General features: G+C 36.6%; 2 protein-coding genes across 2 annotated transcripts; both read right to left on the bottom strand.

Annotated features, from left to right (window-relative positions):
- Nucleotides 1-2,830: 2,830 nt before the first annotated feature.
- LOC131427648 (neuronal acetylcholine receptor subunit alpha-6-like) lies at nt 2,831-9,710 on the bottom strand. The gene is made up of 6 exons (XM_058591030.1): nt 5,441-9,710; nt 5,226-5,380; nt 5,009-5,163; nt 4,553-4,938; nt 4,283-4,435; nt 2,831-4,217 (listed from the first exon to the last, which is right to left on the bottom strand). The coding sequence occupies exons 1-6, from the start codon at nt 5,487-5,489 to the stop codon at nt 3,829-3,831; spliced, it is 1,287 nt and encodes a 428-aa protein (XP_058447013.1). The 5' UTR covers nt 5,490-9,710; the 3' UTR covers nt 2,831-3,828.
- Nucleotides 9,711-15,399: 5,689 nt separating this feature from the next.
- Nucleotides 15,400-17,716, bottom strand: LOC131427649 (beta-hexosaminidase subunit beta-like). Its single transcript, XM_058591031.1, has 6 exons — nt 17,254-17,716; nt 17,035-17,193; nt 16,900-16,975; nt 16,726-16,841; nt 15,879-16,613; nt 15,400-15,820 (listed from the first exon to the last, which is right to left on the bottom strand). The coding sequence occupies exons 3-6, from the start codon at nt 16,958-16,960 to the stop codon at nt 15,464-15,466; spliced, it is 1,269 nt and encodes a 422-aa protein (XP_058447014.1). The 5' UTR covers nt 16,961-16,975; nt 17,035-17,193; nt 17,254-17,716; the 3' UTR covers nt 15,400-15,463.
- Nucleotides 17,717-18,701: the final 985 nt, after the last annotated feature.

Below are 18,701 nucleotides of genomic sequence, written 5' to 3' on the forward strand. Positions count from 1 at the left end.
ATTAAGAATTAGTACGTAAGAGTCTGTGCGATGTAACTTATCGAAGACCATATATAAAAATAAATAAATAATAAAAGACCATTATCGGTACTTTCCGGTATATTGGAGACTTGAGTAATTTACATTGATGAGATGCTTAAGCTCGGCTCCTCTGCTGGAAGGAGAAAGTTAAGTTACTGAAAGATTTCTGCTTGCTCAAATGATCCTTGTCAAGTCTCATCTTCATAAATATATTGTTAAATAAAAAAAAGTCTCATCTTTCTGCGGTATATCTTCACATCTTTGCTCTACCTTCAGAACTAGCATTCTATAATTTGGATTTTATTTATTATTCCGAATTACAATAAAAATATTCTTATTGTTATGAATAATACTAATATTACCGTTGTTTTTCGTTCGAAATTTCAGGAGGGTAATTACCCACCTTTGGAATTTTCGAGTGGGTAGTACTACCCACCGTACCCACCTCTTTCACCGGCCCTGGCTTCAGAAATACAGAATTTTGAGTGCTTAAAATTTCAAACTGTTATAAACGTTCATGAGCTCGAGAATGATACTCACGTTTTTAACAGACAAAACTTTTCCATTTGGAAGTGTCCTAATTGAGCATTTAAAAAAAAATTGGTGACTGTGCTTGAGATCATGTTACTATATTACATTCTATTACACTACAAAACTTCATAATGATGCGATAGATTTTACAAGGTGATCGGAGATAGCTCCTATACTCCGATTCGTGGAGAACGGAAAACATTTTCTAAATTTGTTCTTTATATTAGTTGCTGACCATACAAACTTACTTTGGCTATACTGATTTCGGTTTCAGGTTCAGGAAGTAGCAGTTTAAAAATCCACAACGAAACTCTCATCAATTTCTTTAGGCTTGGAAACATATAATAGTTCTAGGGAGCCTGATCAGGTGAATAAGGTGGATATTTGCTACCCGTTGAGCCCCTTTAAGGCACTTTTGCCGATTTCAGTCCATTGTCGGGTTATCATTCTTTTCTCTGATGTATAACAATGAATCCAGCCAAATATGTATTCGAAGTGGGTTTGCGTTCGTCTTTTTAGTTTTAAATAGGTTTTGTGTATTATTATTATTGTCGTTTTTTACCCCGTTTTTAACCTCTATTTCATGTAGTTTTGACACTTTCAGTGGTAGTGCAGTTTTGACCATAATGAAATTCCTATCTTACGGTGTAATCTGCAGGATCAATAACCCTATAACATTCATAATTTTTGTTTTCATTTTGGATTTCAGGAGAGGCCATGACCCCTCACCCTCCTTCCCTCTAGCTACGTGCCTGCTCTTGATCGAAGAATATTTTGTTTTTTATTTACAATATGCAGAACGCCTACCCAATATGAAAGGAAGGGAATGCAAAATCTGCGGTCACCCGAAAATATAGAAGCAGTCATGAAATAAGTCAAAGTAGGACAGTAGAAAATTATTAATATTTCTTATTTTCGGTCCTACTTTCTTTGAAAATAGTTAACGAATAACAAAAATACATTCTCAGCCGTTTTTTTTCTTCAATCAAGACCGAGTACTTCTTTTTTACCTTACCCACTTCAAATTAATTTACAAGCGCCATCTCTCCCAAAAAAAATGTTGTTGCTGATAATTTATTATAATAATAATTGATTTTTCTCCGAATAAGTATAATTGATTAATAAGTGATGTTTGCAGTATTTTTTAAAATATTCACAGTAATAGTTCGTGATTTCGTTTCCATATCTTTACGTTTTGTCTTTGACTCATCAGTGCCTAGAAGTTCAAATTGTTGTTTGCATGTGCATCTTAGTCATAGCGATATCTTAGCCATATCTTACCGATTAAGCTTTCTTCCCCTACCCAACGCTTGAAGAACGAACATTGGGCGGCTGTTTAGCATTCGCCGCTTGCGTAGAAGGTGATGCTGTATGCGACTTACTATCATCTTTCTTTTTTTTTAAATTTTAAATCAATTTCAATACGATATTAGAACTATTATGTGATTCAGCGAAATGATCGGAGAAATGGTACACGGCAAAAAAGACTTTCGACGAAATTATCCTGACCTCAATTCAATACGTCCCGGGTTGGCGGTTCAGTGCATAGGACGCTGGTCTTACAAGCCAGTTGTCGTATGTTCGAGGCTCGACCTGGAAGGGTTCTTAGTGTCAGTAGGATCCATAGTACTAGCTATGCAATGATTCTGTACACTAAGAATCGACTGCAAAGTCTGTTGAAACAGAAAGGCCAAATTCCACAAAAGGAATGTAATGCCAAGACTTTGCTTTGTTTTCAATTCAATACTTACTGCGTCGTTCCTGTCCTGCAAATATGAAGTCGGTTTTAAACGCCAACCAACTGGGTTCGACTCCTAAACCCGCAGTCCTGACGAGTGAAATATCGAGAGAATTTCAAGTTTGATATACCGGCTCTCTGACATTCAATACATGGTGATTTGTAGAGCCTGGTTGGCAGCTGTCCAGTGACATAAGCTATCCAGTCTTTATCGTAGAATGTGGCTACACAGATAAAAATATTTTGTGATTTTACATTTATTTTCATGCACATATTTGGAGCAGGCAATTGAATGGAAATTTACATTACAAAACAAAGCGGTTTGTAAATATACAGTCTTGTTCAATGAAAAACTAAATAAATTTCAATGTAATTTTACATCAATCATGGTTTTAAATCAGATTTTCGTTTCAACTGATGTCTATTTCATAGTACTACCGGTTTACATGTCGTGTAAGATTTATCTTTTCTTTCTGTGTAGTTTAAAGTGGCGGATGTCAGCTCTGGTCACAATCCTTTTTTCACGTTGCCATTCAGTACAGAGCTGGCTCCGTTGTTTGGGATAATTATTTGCTTGCAAGATTTTTACATTGTTTGCACACCGAAAATCCTGAATGGCGACGTGACCTTTTTGCTAGAATTTCGCTTATCCTTGCACAAGCCGAGATTGCTCGAAAACAAGGCCACAATTTTTCGTTTTTCGACATTTTTGATCACTTTTCCTATCCAACTACAATTTGGAAGGTCATCGTCGAGTTTTGATTCTTTAAATCATTGAACCATACCGACTTTTCCATGTATTTAGCCGAAAACGGGGTAATTCATTTTGGTCCTTTATTTTACAGGTTCCATGTTTGTGTTGAGAGCAGTCTATTGAAAATCAAAAGTGAAACTTATTCACTAGAAATTAAGTTTGTTGTGTTTTTTTAAACGTCATTCTATTTCTTGTTTACATTACGCAGTAGTTTTCACGAGTTTCACAATTGGTTTTTCGCTGATTTTATTACTGCCTTTGTGGTGAGGTCGACGCATGAGTTTTTGTATCAGTTGCACAATCGTTGTGAATAAATATTCGTAATAACGGAAGAACTTAAAGATATGTTGCACAACACAGAAAAATTGCGCTTTTTCCATAACACAACAGTTATTAGAATAGTAATATAAACTAATTTGATAAATTGCACAATCAGTAGAAAAATACAGGACGTCAACTTAACATGCTACTTGGAAACGGAACGGCCTCGAAGCGCTTTTGTGTAAATGACACTCATCGCGATTTTAGTGTGTTAGTTTATTTTCCGGCGAAAGATTGAGTTAGACTGAAATTCATTTCAAATCACCGACGGACAAGTTCTTACTCAACATACAAGGATAAATTTTTGAATAGTTGAAATATACGGTGAGTACAAATCGATTGCACGGGTAGTTTCGGAGTCTAGAAAGCGCATATATTGAGAAATTAACTTTCGTATATATTCATACAATGAAGAAGGAGAAAGAATGATCGAAATAACGACAGATAACAATACTGAGCAATATTAATACTTAGGCATCAGAGTTAGTAACAACAGGGCATACAAAACGATAATTCCAACAAAAAGAATTCTATCGATCATAAGAGCAGCAACTTTGTAAATTCCACCTTTTACAGCTGTCTTTTTCGGTTCGGGGAAGTTTTCGCCAACCAAAATAACGGTATCCGGAGAATTTTCCCCTCCATTGCCGTCTGTAGTTTCACTTGCTTCCACAGTATCTTCGTCCAAGTTCCTACCGAATAGTTTTTGACCCAGTTGATTGTCTGATAGAAAAGTAATGACTCCACCGACAGCCGCTGGTGGTTCCGAATCACTTAGATAAATATGTTTAATAAATACTGTCAGTACTAGAGATGTAGCAGTGATTACCAGTGAATTTCGGAAGAAGATTACTGCAAAAAAAGCAAATTATCGTCGGTTAGCGCTTTGATATATACCACCAAAAATAAATACTTACAGAAAGACGGAGTACTCGATCCGTTGAACGGTATCTGCCAGTACAGGTTTTCGATGAACAGGAAGTGAATGAATAAACTTGATCCTAGCATGACCAATCGCTCCAGAGAATAGCAATTTAGCCATAGGGATATTATGTTAATCGCCATCATTACTGTAAAACATAATGTAAAGTAGTGTAACTAAAAGGTGCTTTTTCAGGAGCTTGCTGATTTGAAATTTATATAAAACACATGCCAAATTAAAAGAATACCCCTGAAAAGTTACTCACTGAATGCTGGTGTCAGAACGATAGCACAGTGCGATCCGGAATGTCGCTCTAATACATAATTGAATAACACCGAGGGGTAAGTTTGGTTGTCCCGCAACGGTGTATCATGTTTTTGCACATTGGTGGACAGGATATTCCATTCGTTATGGCTGTTGGTTTCATCTGATCCCAAGGAAGTCCCGTTCGCTAAAAAATCCACTTCGTTCGAATGCTCCGCCCACATTCCGAATCGCAGTGTACAATTCTGACGATCGAATGGCCAGTTTGAGTAGTCGGATTGGCACAGGCTGTGGTATTCGCAGGCTGGAACACATTTCACGAGACCATCGCTAGCCAGTTGACAGTTGGGAGTTGTACACGCTGCATCCAAGTTATTGCTGTAATATCTATTGAAACACACGCGCAAAGAAACGACTTGTTTGGAATGATTGCACTAATTGGAAGGTTTGAACTTACGCCGAATAAGGCATCATATCCGGTAGCCAGATATCCTCGGAATCAATCACGAGATCTTTTATCCCATCGTACTCCATTGGATTCCAAGTGAGAAATTCATCCTTCCAGGTCAGCAACAGCCAAACGTTGATGTACAACTTCTGAAGACTATCTACCTGTGATCGCATCAACGTCAATGTTTTATCATAGCTTGATCATTTTAATATTTTGATCTTACGAAATTGAAATTTTGCAGCACCATATGAAAATTGACGACGACGGCATCTGTGTGACTTTTCACGGGGCGTTCAGTTTTATCGTATTTTTTACATAGGAGTTTCTTCCTTAGCATAGATTCTGTATTCTTTGGTTCCACATCACAGTTTATTGACACTATGCAGTTTTGGTTTTTGTTTTGAGTATGCTTGATTAGATTAGAACATGATTACTTACCAATTGCCGTGATTTGATGGAGTAGTACAACAATTAGAAGAGCTTTCATGATTTCTGTGATCGATTGACGAATGAAACTGCCTTCACGATTCACTAATCAGTACTAATCGTGTTTTAGCCGCCAGTACTGCAATGAGTCCACTCTCATAATGGCGATAATCCTCCTCCGAAATATGATATTAGTCCTCATTCCTGTTCACGTCCGTATCGAGCGTTCGTACGAACACGTGCTTTCGAACGGATGAGAATAAGCCTTTCTTGATTTCAATTGTTCGAATGTTTTCGAACGCTAAAGTTGTTTAAATATCGGTATACTTTGTCGAACAAATGCTTCGTATCAAAGATATCATTGAAATGTTTGTGATTAACTCCATGTGATACGCTAAAATGTATGGCAGTTCATTCGAACATCGTTCGCACGAATGAAATGTAAGTTGTTTCACAGATGTCAGTTTAATTTTGCGAGTTAACCGTTTCAATACAGGAAATAACAGTTTTATCAATCTCAATAATTTTACTTCATAATGTGTCATTTGCATTTGAATAATAAATTTGCTCATGAAATATAGATATTTCGAGAAAACAGGGAGACTGTGTGAAAATACCAAACAGTAATTTGGGTCGATATTGCAAAAAAAATGAATAAAAATCTTCTAGTTTTGGCTCAAAACTCAAAAATTTTTAGGCAATTTTAAATATAAAAGATATTAGGGCAATTGTACGATTTAAAAAGATATTAGGACAATTGACCCCTTTTATTGACTTTTTTTTGCATTATTGTGCATTTACACTTGTTTGGACAATCACGAAGTGCAACTACGGACAGGGTACTTTAGTTTAGCTCTTTAAAATTTGAAAATAGATTTCTATAGTTCCTAGAACTCGTTAGTTGACGACCAAATGAACCCCATTCAGCTATACAAGTCCCCTATTTACAGCTCAGAAAGTGTCAGGAATAGTGATCCCGTCGGCTAAAGTGATGAAGCAAAGAACGTAAAAACTCTTCGAAACTGCGCTAAAGATTATTAAAAGTCTTTTTTTTTATAGCAAAACCAACCGACTTTGAGTATTGTGGAAAAGCCTATATAGCACAAGAATGAAGTTCGGTTTCCATTTTGCGTTAGGTGTGCAAATAATCATTTGACACAAACCAAGTTACTGCTCCGCCGTTCAGCCACCAACTGACGCATCATTGAAAAGGAGGGAAAACACTTCGTCAGTACAGTGCGTCCAAAATTATTGACAGCTAATAGTGCGAGGGGAAAGATGCTAATATTATTTAGTCATGTATAAACTCCACATTCTCTCTCCACTAAAAAAAAACGAAAATCTTTGAAAACCATACATCGATGATTCCCCATCAGTCACATGTTAAATGATTTATTGGAGGTATACAAATTATTAGAGTCTGGCTATCGTTGATAGTTTTATAACATTGCTAGCTGATTTACCCGGTGTTGCTCGGAAATTTTTCATGAAGGTAAGGCCGAAAAAAAATTCTAGAAATTGTCCTCCCCATTGATGATACTCTGATTGCAATGAGATACAACTTAGACGACCACCCAATTGAACAACACTCCGTTCATGTTCAGATTGCGAATGATCAGTGTCCCATCTCAGATCTCACAATAATCATAATTTCCATGGTATTCTCGACTAATTGGGTCAGTTTTATATTTGAAGCAAAATTAATTTTATCAATGATTTTTGTTCATTTGACTATAAACAAGAGAACGTAAAAGCTATTCAAAGACCGAGGAAACTAGTCTCTGACCACAGCTCGTTTCAGTCGATTTCATTGACTTTCGGAAAATTCTTGGATAAAATGATTCTGCTTTGTCAATATAAATTAGTAAAAACAAATTGTTTTTAGATATTTGGCTTCTCTGTCTGCTCTCAATAGAAATTCAAATGTTATTTCTCACAAGGAGAAAATGACAAGCATTGCATTTTGATTCATTTACCTGAAATAATTACCTGAACCAAGCTACACAAACACGGTTTTTCATCTGTTTTAAGTAACCTACGCAACTTGGTGCCTGAACTGCAGATGTCTACAAGAATGGGTAAATCTTAATCGTGGTGTTCTCTTGTCCCCAGTAGTATGAAACAACCACAAATAACTCAAAACTACAGTTTTTTGTAATTTTGGATTTAACGAGTGTTTAGTAGAACAACTCATGACACTTGTTTGTCTTCCTCGTGCTCGAACAACGGTTTTTATGTTGTGAGCGACATTGAATTTTCGTTACCATCAAGCCGATTGTTCTGATCACTTGTCATTTCTTGATAGACTCAACGCACACAAACAGGTGTAGCGGTCGTCCGAACTCGCTACCCTTCAATACGAATGTGGTCTTTTTACCACCATCGCTTTTCACAAATGAGGTTGTCCCAACACTCCTTGCCATTGTGTGGTTTTCCGAAATCACACAATCATTCAATAGCGGTCGTCCCAACTCGCTACTTTTCATTATCAATGTGGTTTTCTATACCACCATTGATTTTCACTTAGGAGTCCCGATTCTCCTCGCAATTGCTTGTTTATACTTACATGTACAACTTATAACATAATCTAATCTACATGTTTGTGGAAAACAAACCCTTGAACATTTGGTCACTGAACTGTTGATTATGCGTGTATAATCTCGTGTCAAGTGATTCATTAAATTTAATGTTCACTGAGAACTAGATTACTATCTCCTGGCAGGATCGCCAATGTAGGACAATTGACCCCTTTTATTGACTTTTTTTTGCATTATTGTGCATTTACACTTGTTTGGACAATCACGAAGTGCAACTACGGACAGGGTACTTTAGTTTAGCTCTTTAAAATTTGAAAATAGATTTCTATAGTTCCTAGAACTCGTTAGTTGACGACCAAATGAACCCCATTCAGCTATACAAGTCCCCTATTTACAGCTCAGAAAGTGTCAGGAATAGTGATCCCGTCGGCTAAAGTGATGAAGCAAAGAACGTAAAAACTCTTCGAAACTGCGCTAAAGATTATTAAAAGTCTTTTTTTTTATAGCAAAACCAACCGACTTTGAGTATTGTGGAAAAGCCTATATAGCACAAGAATGAAGTTCGGTTTCCATTTTTCGTTAGGTGTGCAAATTATGATTTGACACAAACCAAGTTACTGCTCCGCCGTTCAGACACCAACTGACGCATCATTGAAAAGGAGGGAAAACACTTCGTCAGTACAGTGCGTCCAGAATTATTGACAGCTAATAGTGCGAGGAGAAAGATGCTAATATTATTTGGTCATGTATACGCTCCACAAGTATACCAGAACCCGGTCTCCGAAGCGGAAAACGACACTCACTTCGATTTCTCAAAGATGGTTGAATCGATTATCATAAACTCGATTCCAATAAAATGTCTAATACTTATACCAAAAGTGGCATTGTCAACTAATTTTGTTGTTAAAATCAAATAGCTTGGCGCTGTTTGGCTGTCATCATCACTGCAGAAAGACAGCACAAAGAAAACAAGAATGCAATTGGTTTTATTAACAAGTTTATTAGTCAAAAACTCATGAGAAGTGTCAAAGCAACACAATTCGTTGAAAAACAAAACAACGTTGATTGTTGAAATTATTTTGATATATTTTATATATAGATTTTGAAATTTCTAACTGACCGATATGTAAAACTGCTGTAAAGTTGCTTGGTTTAAGTTTATTTGTGGAGTGTTTCAGCTATCAGTGAATTATTAAAAGATTAACTAACAATCATTTCTGTGACCAGTGCAGAAAGTACATGTTTATTGCATGTTCTATGCTTGCTTTGCCATTCCGACTTCTATCTCTGAACTTTTTGTATGAGACGACATCTGAATGCTTTGGTTTCCGCTTAGTACATGCGTAAATAAACGAAAATATACTCGTTAAGTCGCTCAATAATCAGAAAATAAAGTAAACAAATCGAAACTGACACTTCCCTGTACGGTCATTTGGAAAATTTACCGTGATGTTACAAGCAGCATCTACAACAATAGAGTAGGACACATAAATCAAAGAGCTACTATCCGAAATGGTAAGACATTTTCATTGGCCATTCATTACATTCAGTGCCTAACCAAAGCAGATCGTTTGTAATTACGCTTCGTGATTGTAAGTGAGAGTTTACAACGAACAAACAAAATGTTGCTTTGGAGAAGCAAATCATTTTTACAGTGCATAAGAATTTAATAAATTAGATAAAATGAGTTATAATCAGGAACGTACCCATATGTATTGTTTCTTTTGTTAAGAGGCCTCTTACAAACTGAGGAAAGCTTAGCTATTAGTTTATAGTGCAAAATCAATTATTCACATTATAAACAGAAATAAATTTATTAAACTCAAGAAAATTTATTGATCAAATCAACTGACAATTCCAATTAAAATAAATTAATTAATTGGATTCGTTTTGGCTGTAGCTGAAATTAACAGTTCGTATTAGTTGGAATCAGTATATATTTTACTTAACTCAAGAAGGTTTATTGTTATTATTAACTGTCAATTTTCATTGAAATTAACAACAATATCACTTAATTCAACAACATTTTTTACTGAAATCAACAATAATTATTTGTTAAAATCAACCATAGTTTTGCTGATTTTGCTAAAAATATTAGTTGAATGAAAGTGAAGCGTGTCTTTGCTAAGAAATGACAGCATGTAAATGTTGCAATATCAACCGAAAAATTAGCTAATTCAACCAACTTTTTAGCATTATTAGGGGTTCAAAAATTACAAATCTGAATTAGCAAATATAAGAATTTTTTAGTTGTCCTAAAAAATAACTTACTAAAATCAGCAAATCAACTAATTTTTTCGCCAAAAAGCTGATTTCGGTCTTTGCGTGTGGCATTGTGTGACGGTGCGTTATCGTGGTGCAAGATCCACGAACTGTTTGTCCACAAATCTGATATTTTTCGGCGAATTGCTTCACGCGAACGTCTCAAAACTCCTCTGCCATCTCACTGATAGTCAATTTGCGGTCTACGGGTATCCATTTTGTTGATGTCTTCGTCGGTTTTAGATGTCGATGGCCTATCGCCTCTCTTATCATCATTCACAGACTCACGGCCACGGCCATCTAATCGGATGACTGAGAGCTCCACGGTGGTGATTCCGATAACTTTTTGATCAAGGTAGTAGGTTTTATTGATTGAAGACTGTATTTCGCACCAAATCGTATTCGTCAATAACTACTTAGTCATGGCGGCTTTACGTCAAACTAAAAATTAATAAATCGTTAATAACTACTAGAAAAAAGGTGAAAATTTTTTTACCCTTTTCAAAAAACGACGAGTCTAAGTGAATATTCTTCGGTGTTTCAGTTTTCGTGACATCATTTTAATGACCGTGAAGTTCGATTTGGCTTTTTTTGAGAAAACGATTGAGCTTTGAGAAACGATTCGATACTGGAACCGGAATTCGAAAATCGGTGTAGCCGAAGTCAGACAAATTCATCTGAGTAGTTTACATTTGATTCAAACTGTTTGAAAATCAGTGTGTTTTTGGGTGCCTTCCGAAACGAAAACTGAATACAACCAAAAATGAAATAAGTTTATTTGGTTATCGACTATCCAAATCTGCTAACCCGATAAACCTGATTAATTTATGTGAAATAGACATTTTTATACTAATCACCGAAACCGGATTTGACTGAAAAACAAGATATTTTATAGAATCTTAAAACTTTTCATTTGAATCTTAGATGATTCTTAGATTTCATTTGAATCTTAGATCGGTTCAGCCATCTACGAGAAAAATGAGTTACACAGTTTTAATTTCGTTTCACATATCGACCTGTAGTTCCGGAACAAGAGGTCGGAACCAAACATAATTCAGGAACCTTGTTTGAGAGCATACGAGTTTTCTTATGAATCTGAGTTTGTAGAAAATGGTTAATCACCTCCAAAAAAAATGAGTGAAATTATTTGTCACACACGCATTTGCTGATCTCGACGAACTGATTCGAATGGTATATGGATGTTATGTTGTGAAGAATTCGTTTGTTCCTGCTTACCTACAACAGCTTTAGCGCCACTCTCCCAAGGAGAGGCTGCTGAGGATTTTTCAAGGGCCCGGCTAAGACTTCTTTTCACAGGGCGGGTCAATGGGTAAATCTCAAACACCCGAAAACATTTGAGCATCCAAGTCGCCCTACTCCGTTTATCACCAAACTTAGTCCCTAAACCTGTTTGAAACGAAATGCCGTCTTAGCCAACAACATATGTCTCACGATATTTGTTCGAAATACGAAATACGCGGTCAAGAAAAGGGTACCGACAAAACTGACGAAAACTGTCCATCTGACTTAATCATGCTCTATTATTGATAATCGAGATCTCAAACATTTTAAGCTTACACGTCTAAGCTAACTAATTATTATTGGCCGGCTCATTGAAAACTTACAGCTAATGCCATTACGTCGACTCCCGTTGACATTTCTGGATGCTTGTGTCATCGACGAGTGGACGTAGCGAAGACACACGTAGAAGACACCACTACTGGTAGTTCCAGATCCGACCGCGGGACCTGCCGGTTGGGATATAGTCAGGGCTGAGTGAGGGTCAATAGCACGATACGTTGCACCACCCGTGCTTGCAACACGAGAATAATTTAATTGCGTATTCAGGATCTCAACCTCGTGGTATCCCTAGCTCCTATTGCGGCTCCCACACAAAGACCCACGTCGAACTGTGGGGTTTCCTGTTCGACGTAGTATTAATTTTATAATTTCATGCTGATTGGACCATAAAATATGTATTTTACCTGCGGTAATATTAATTTTCGTCCCGCAATCTTCTAAACAGCTCGAAATCTACAAGCCAATAAAATGGCTTCCTGATGTGATACAAAATGGCTTTCCTTTCCTCCAGTGAACTATAACAGAATATTTTCCTTTACTACGCGATTACAAATTTCTGTTTCACCACTTACATCGTAGCGTCCTTCGTCTAATCACCTCAGTTTTATATTCCAATCGCAAAATGGCTTTTTCGATTCACACTGCTACTAATTTGGGAACGTTAAGCAAATGATCTGCTGCCATCATCTGGTTTACATGTGTTATATTCGAACAATTATGTTGCCAAAAACGAACCGTGCTAAAATCGGTCCGAGGCCAAATTTAATGAAAAAGTATGCTATGCAAAGTCTTTTTGGTACTTAGAAACAATTGTATGTAACAGTACAAAAAATCGTGTTTCACTTTGCTCCCAAGCAATGCTTTGTCATACATGTTCATGTATGTATGTGTGAAGCCACCATCAGTTCAAGGCATTACCAGTGTATGCGGGTAGACTTACAGTAGATCCGAATTTGATTATCAGATAGCTTTCATATAACTGCTGTTAAGAAAGCCTAAATGGGTTTTGAGGACCAGGCGTCTTCCAGCAAGAACATCCAGCCGTATAATAAAGAATTTCGATATACCAGCTTTGGTTTGTTTGTTAGAAGGGTGCGTCTTACTCATTTCAGACCTTCAGGGCGAAGCACATAGCTTCCCCACGTGACTCAGGTTGGCAATCCACTCCATCATCCAGTCATTCACTTGTAAGATACCCTGATGCACTCCCTGCCCCACCCCGTTGTCGATATAATTGAGCATAATACAATATGATGTAATGCAATGCAGTATAATACCATACAACATAATATAACATAACAAAATAAAGTATAAGACGATAATATATGAAATAATATGATATGATACAATATATAACAAATAATAAAACAAACAACAGAACCACATGTTGCAATATACTATGATAAATATTGCACTTTATGATGGGCTTCAACCTACAAGCCATTTCGCACCCTCTCATTCTGCTACTAACGCAGAAGACAATAGCACGATTTTTTTTAGATGACACTAAATCTCGACGTTTCATGCAGTTTTAAGAGTTTCGGCATCAAAAAAAAATGTTCGATTCTGGAAATTTCATGTACTCCCCCCTAAGGTGCTTTTTCAAGATCGAAAATTTTCAAACTTTCACCACCGGGCAGCACCCCTTACGCATGTCCGATTTAGCTCAAATTTTGCATGAGGACATTTTTCGATGTGCTTAAAGTTTTGAGTACTAGCGCTTTACGAAATTAGAAGTGATCCCAAAATATTGGCACCCTAATATATATAAGAGCGGTAAAAATCAACGTGTTTTGTCGGTTACGTCACTTATACTATCATATCTTTGGAACGAAAAGTCACAGCCATTTGATCTTTGAATTTGGTCAATGGCCCGACAGTAGCTTTCAAACGAGCGCAAGTTTGTTAAAATCGGTTCAGCCATCTCGGAGAAAATTGAGCGCGTATAAATATCTTCGAAAAGTGCACACACACATACACACATACAGACATTTTCCGATCTCGTCGAACTGAGTCGAATTCAATTCCAAAGTCGGTTTTTCTAGCATTTCTAATACCTTTCTATAGAGAAAGGCAAAAACGACGAATGAAAAATGGCACTTTGTGACAGTCTACATATTCAGAAGGTTTTATTCAAATCTGACAGGGTTCTGCAAACATTTGCTCGGTTTGGTGCGAAATTTGTCTATACAAAATTACTACATTTGTTCCGGGCTCCATTTCCAGAATGTACCGAATGTGGTGGCCAAAAATTCTAAAACGGAACTTTCATCAGTTACTTTTATTAATGATTATACGAAATGCGTCATCACACACACACACACGACGCAGGGATATGGATATGCTATCAGAACATTCGTGGCATTGAAATAGAAATCGACGATCTATTTTTGACTTCGAGTGATTGTAGCTACGATGTCATAATATTGACTGAAACCGTACTTGAAAAAAAACGTTCATGTGTGGTTTGACATCCCTCACGATAGGAGTCGAATCGTGGATGTAATCGAGACACACATTTCCACCGTTTCTGTAATAAATTGAAAAGCTTCTGCTGATAAAAACTGTTCTCATCTGCAGTGATTTTACCCAGCCCTCAACCGTACACACTAAGATTAAATTCCGTTGTTCGGTAATATTTTTGACAAAAACTTTCGGTAATCAATAGAAATTACCGATATTTCGGTATATGGACGTCATTTTCCAAAAAATATGCAATTTTTTACCGGACGATCAGTTTTCATTACAGAGTTCTGTAAATAGATATAACATACAATTGATACGGTAAATCTGAATAGTCGCCAAGTACGGTAAAACTTATACCGTCCGTATTGTAAAATAATCTTCCAATAACCGAACTTCTGTAAATACTGATTGTCGTGAAAACTAACTGTCAAACAGTTGATCAAATTTTCAGTAAGTGTCTTTTTATTAATCAAACGAAAAAAATCTTGTAGAGTTCATCGAATGGATTGAGGTACAGGTGTAAAAGTTTTTAAAACATTAGAACCACTAACAACTTTTTGTTTCCTTATAGGCAGAAAATAATTTTGTATCACTTGTCCACTTGCTGCCTACACAAATCGTTCAAGGGTAATTTCTGGTGGACTTGACCGATTGTGCAGTGTTTTGGAAGGTGCTCTTAATTCCGGTAAGCCGGAACATTTTCGTGGAATAAAACCATAGCAGGTTGTAATTTTCTTCATTCGTTTTTTTTTGAATATATGTAGTTTTCTAAAATCCGAAAATAAAAGAATTTTAACCAAAGGAAAATAAAAAAGAAACAAAAAATTACCGAGCAATCAGTTAGATCCATTTGGTTTACAGTTTACGGTAGTTGTTTGACAGTTCAGCAATTACCGAACGATCGGTAATCAATTCATTTACCGAACTGATTACCGAACGTTCAGCTGTTGAAAATTCGGTAAAAAATTACCGAATTCTGCGAAATTTTCTAAGTGTGTAACCAGTCAAATCAGCAGAAAAATCGGCAATAATTTACAATATGCCACAACAAGTCTGAGTTAAACTAAATTGCGGTTAAGAGCGATTAGTTTGATTTCAAAACATTTCATTCAAAAAATGTTAAAGTTTGAGTGAATTCATTCGTTTTATTCGTATACTATTGTAAGCAAATTTACAACCTTTAGTTACATTACAAACAAACTCCGGGTCCATTCGGCGGCTGGGCAGGGATGTTTCGTTGATTCAAACGACAGGCCTGTTCTTCAAGTCGAGGAGCAGCTTCATCGGCATCATTAACATTTTCCTGAGACCACAATTTCTCAGCAGTTGCCGATACTCGAGGGAATATACGCTGCAAGATGTTATGATCGTTTACAACTTCAGCCCACATGCAAGCTTCCCCCCCGAGCACAAGATCCTTTTGGTGTTGATTTCCCACGAAGTCATGTGGGTCGCAGTTGTAGAACTTACGCCAGTCTCCGCCAGTGGACAAATGATCCAAATACCAGCAAGATGACAATAGTGCTGGTAGCCCTTCGAGAGTTATCTGAAAACGAAAAAAAACTAATTTTTCTCACAACGGATAATTCAACAGATTATGTTACCCGATGGAGAAGATCCTGTCTATTACCAGTCCATACGTGTACCACGGTTCCATCGGGAAGCCGTACACCGTTGACATATACTTCTTGCCATACCAGCGAGCTTCTGTTCAAAGCGTCGATCTGATCGACGACTCGTTGAATGAATTTCTCCTCCAACATTTCAAACGAATACAGTCTATTTTGCTTCATGTACTCCATGATATCTGAATTGCTAGCCCAGCATTCAAATCCGACTTCATCACCTCCCAGATGAATATACTGATCAGGAAATACCTTAACCACTTCTTGGAAGAGGTTGAATAGAAACGTGTAAGTTGATTCCTTTGTAGGATCCATTGGCCCTAGCCTTCCCTCGTACTGCTCGTGACATTTGGTCAGAAGTTCCGGATGAGCAACTCCCCATGAACGGGTATGTCCGGGGGTGTCAAATTCCGTCATGACACGAATCCCACGCAACCGTGCTTCTTCGATCACCTTCTGTACGTCCTCCGGTGTGTAAACCAACGATGGGTGATACGCTCCTTGTGCACTCAGTTCCGGATACACTTTGCTTTGATAAGGAAAACTGTGATCGTCGACGATATGCCAGTGGAATACATTTAACTTGTTGTAGGCCATACCATCCAAAATTTTTATGAGAGTGCAGACCGCAATAAAATGACGCGATGTGTCGACTAGAAGACCTCGGTGCGAAAAACGCGGCCGATCGAAGATGGTTGTAGCGTTGATGCGAAGCTGTGAAATATAACATATTTGAAAGAAAGAACATTTGAATTGACTAGTTAAGACATTATGTTCCTTTGTCCAACGACTAAATAGGTATTTTCACTTGATAAATATAGCTTACCGCACTTCCATCATCCGATAGGACAACCATCTGTGAGAAAGACTCGAGTCCCCGTAGGATACCCCAGATGGAATGCGATTCAATACTGGCTTGGTCATCGTTAATATAAATTTCATCTGAAATATGAGACCAATTAGTTCACGATCAATGTCTTACGCCAAGACGCCAATTCACATGATTCGTCCATTCCGAGATGTGGCAAGGATTCACACGGTGCTTTCAAATCAATTTTCATTTCATCCAGATATCCCTGTTGTGAGAGAATTTAGTGACGCAGATTAAATTACAATCCAGTTGATTCATACTTACAGTGAAATCTCTATCGGATCGGAATGATTTCTTCGAAGATTTTCTACCAATTGTGGATGTACTGAGAATTGTTCGACGAGCATCGCTTCCTATCTCCAAGATCAACGATTGATAACGTTCAATGGCTTTTTCCAGGATGTTGCAGGTTAGATTCACAGTCTGCAGACGAAACAAAAATGGAAATAAGCTTTGACTTGGAGATCACGGTTGATTACCCACCTGGAAATGGAATGTTGGTCGTTTGATAACATAATACCGATCGGAAGTTGTTTGAGTTTTTGGTTTGGGCCATATTTCACCTGTTTTGAAAGAAAGAAAAGATGACAATTCGTTTCAAAGCTTCATTGGATTTTGCTATAGTACTACCAGGAACTATTTTGAAACAAGAAACACTTTAATTTTTTGATTTTGGATGTTATTGAAACCTGGAATAAAACCAAAAATCTAGTGCATAGCTAGTCATTTGAGTTTCTAATAAATGAATTTAAAGACTTCGACTTCGAGAATTTACCGTATTCTGTTTATGTTTATATCACTGACCCAGAATCATATGTCCAATATTCAACACGCAAAGACCGAAATCAGCTTTTTGGCGAAAAAATTAGTTGATTTGCTGATTTTAGTTAGTTATTTTTTAGGACAACTAAAAAATTCTTATATTTGCTAATTCAGATTTGTTATTTTTAAACCCCTTAATAATGCTAAAAAGTTGGTTGAATTTGCTAATTTTTCAGTTGATTTTGCAACATTTACATGCTGTTATTTCTTAGCAAAGACACGCTCCACTTTCATTCAACTAATATTTTTAGCAAAATCAGCAAAACTATAGTTGATTTTAACCAATAATTATTGTTGATTTCAGTAAAAAATGTTGTTGAATTAAGTGATATTGTTGTTAATTTCAATTAAAATTGACAGGTAATAATAACAATAAACCTTCTTGAGTTAAGTAAAATATGTACTGATTCCAACTGATACGAACTGTTAATTTTAGCTACAGCCAAAACGAGTCCAATTAATTAATTTATTTTAATTGGAATTGTCAGTTGATTTGATCAATAAACTTTCTTGAGTTTAATAAATTTATTTCTGTTTATAATGTGAATAATTGATTTTGCACTATAAACTAATAACATAGCTGCTTTCCTAAGTTTGTAAAAGGCCTCTTAACAAAAGAAACAATATATATTAAAATTGGTGAAGTAAAAGCAATCATACATATATATGCACACGGGTGAGTATAACCATGCAACACATGTGATTCACTCAAAAGAAATAACTCAGAATTAAAATTAAACTTACCTTACAGCTCAAAATTTATAATTCGAAAGTTCATTTTGTTAACATGACATGTTAGGTCGAAGTGTGAGGCGCCGTTTGAGGACCCTCCCTGTTTCTTCACGGCCAGCTAATCAATCCTGGAATTGTGCATCGACGAGAACTGCACAGGGGCTTAAAGATTTCGACCCTTTTTTTTTACATATATCGAATCAGCTATTTTCTTTCTTTCAAGTCATTGCAGATTTATCTCTTTATTTTTTAATAATATTGGCCCTTATTACCGTTCTCATTTCGACCTTCACTTGGTGTTACCTTATACCAGTATCACGCACAGTGTAGTGATCACTGTAGTAAAAAAACCTTTTTTCCGAACAACGTGATGTTCA

This window comes from Malaya genurostris, chromosome 2 (assembly GCF_030247185.1).
Source record: "Malaya genurostris strain Urasoe2022 chromosome 2, Malgen_1.1, whole genome shotgun sequence".
Classification (NCBI taxonomy): domain Eukaryota; kingdom Metazoa; phylum Arthropoda; class Insecta; order Diptera; family Culicidae; genus Malaya; species Malaya genurostris.

Coding starts and splice junctions, on each gene's coding strand:
- LOC131427648 (XM_058591030.1), bottom strand. CDS start 5,489: ATGAAAGCTCTTCTAATTGTTGTACTACTCCATCAAATCACGGCAATT. Junction 5,381..5,440: donor CCATCAAATCACGGCAATTG/GTAAGTAATCAT, acceptor AAAACTGCATAG/TGTCAATAAACTGTGATGTG. Junction 4,218..4,282: donor ATCGAGTACTCCGTCTTTCT/GTAAGTATTTAT, acceptor CTTTTTTTGCAG/TAATCTTCTTCCGAAATTCA.
- LOC131427649 (XM_058591031.1), bottom strand. CDS start 16,960: ATGAAAATTGATTTGAAAGCACCGTGTGAATCCTTGCCACATCTCGGA. Junction 16,842..16,899: donor TCTCGGAATGGACGAATCAT/GTGAATTGGCGT, acceptor CTCATATTTCAG/ATGAAATTTATATTAACGAT. Junction 15,821..15,878: donor GACAGGATCTTCTCCATCGG/GTAACATAATCT, acceptor TTTCGTTTTCAG/ATAACTCTCGAAGGGCTACC.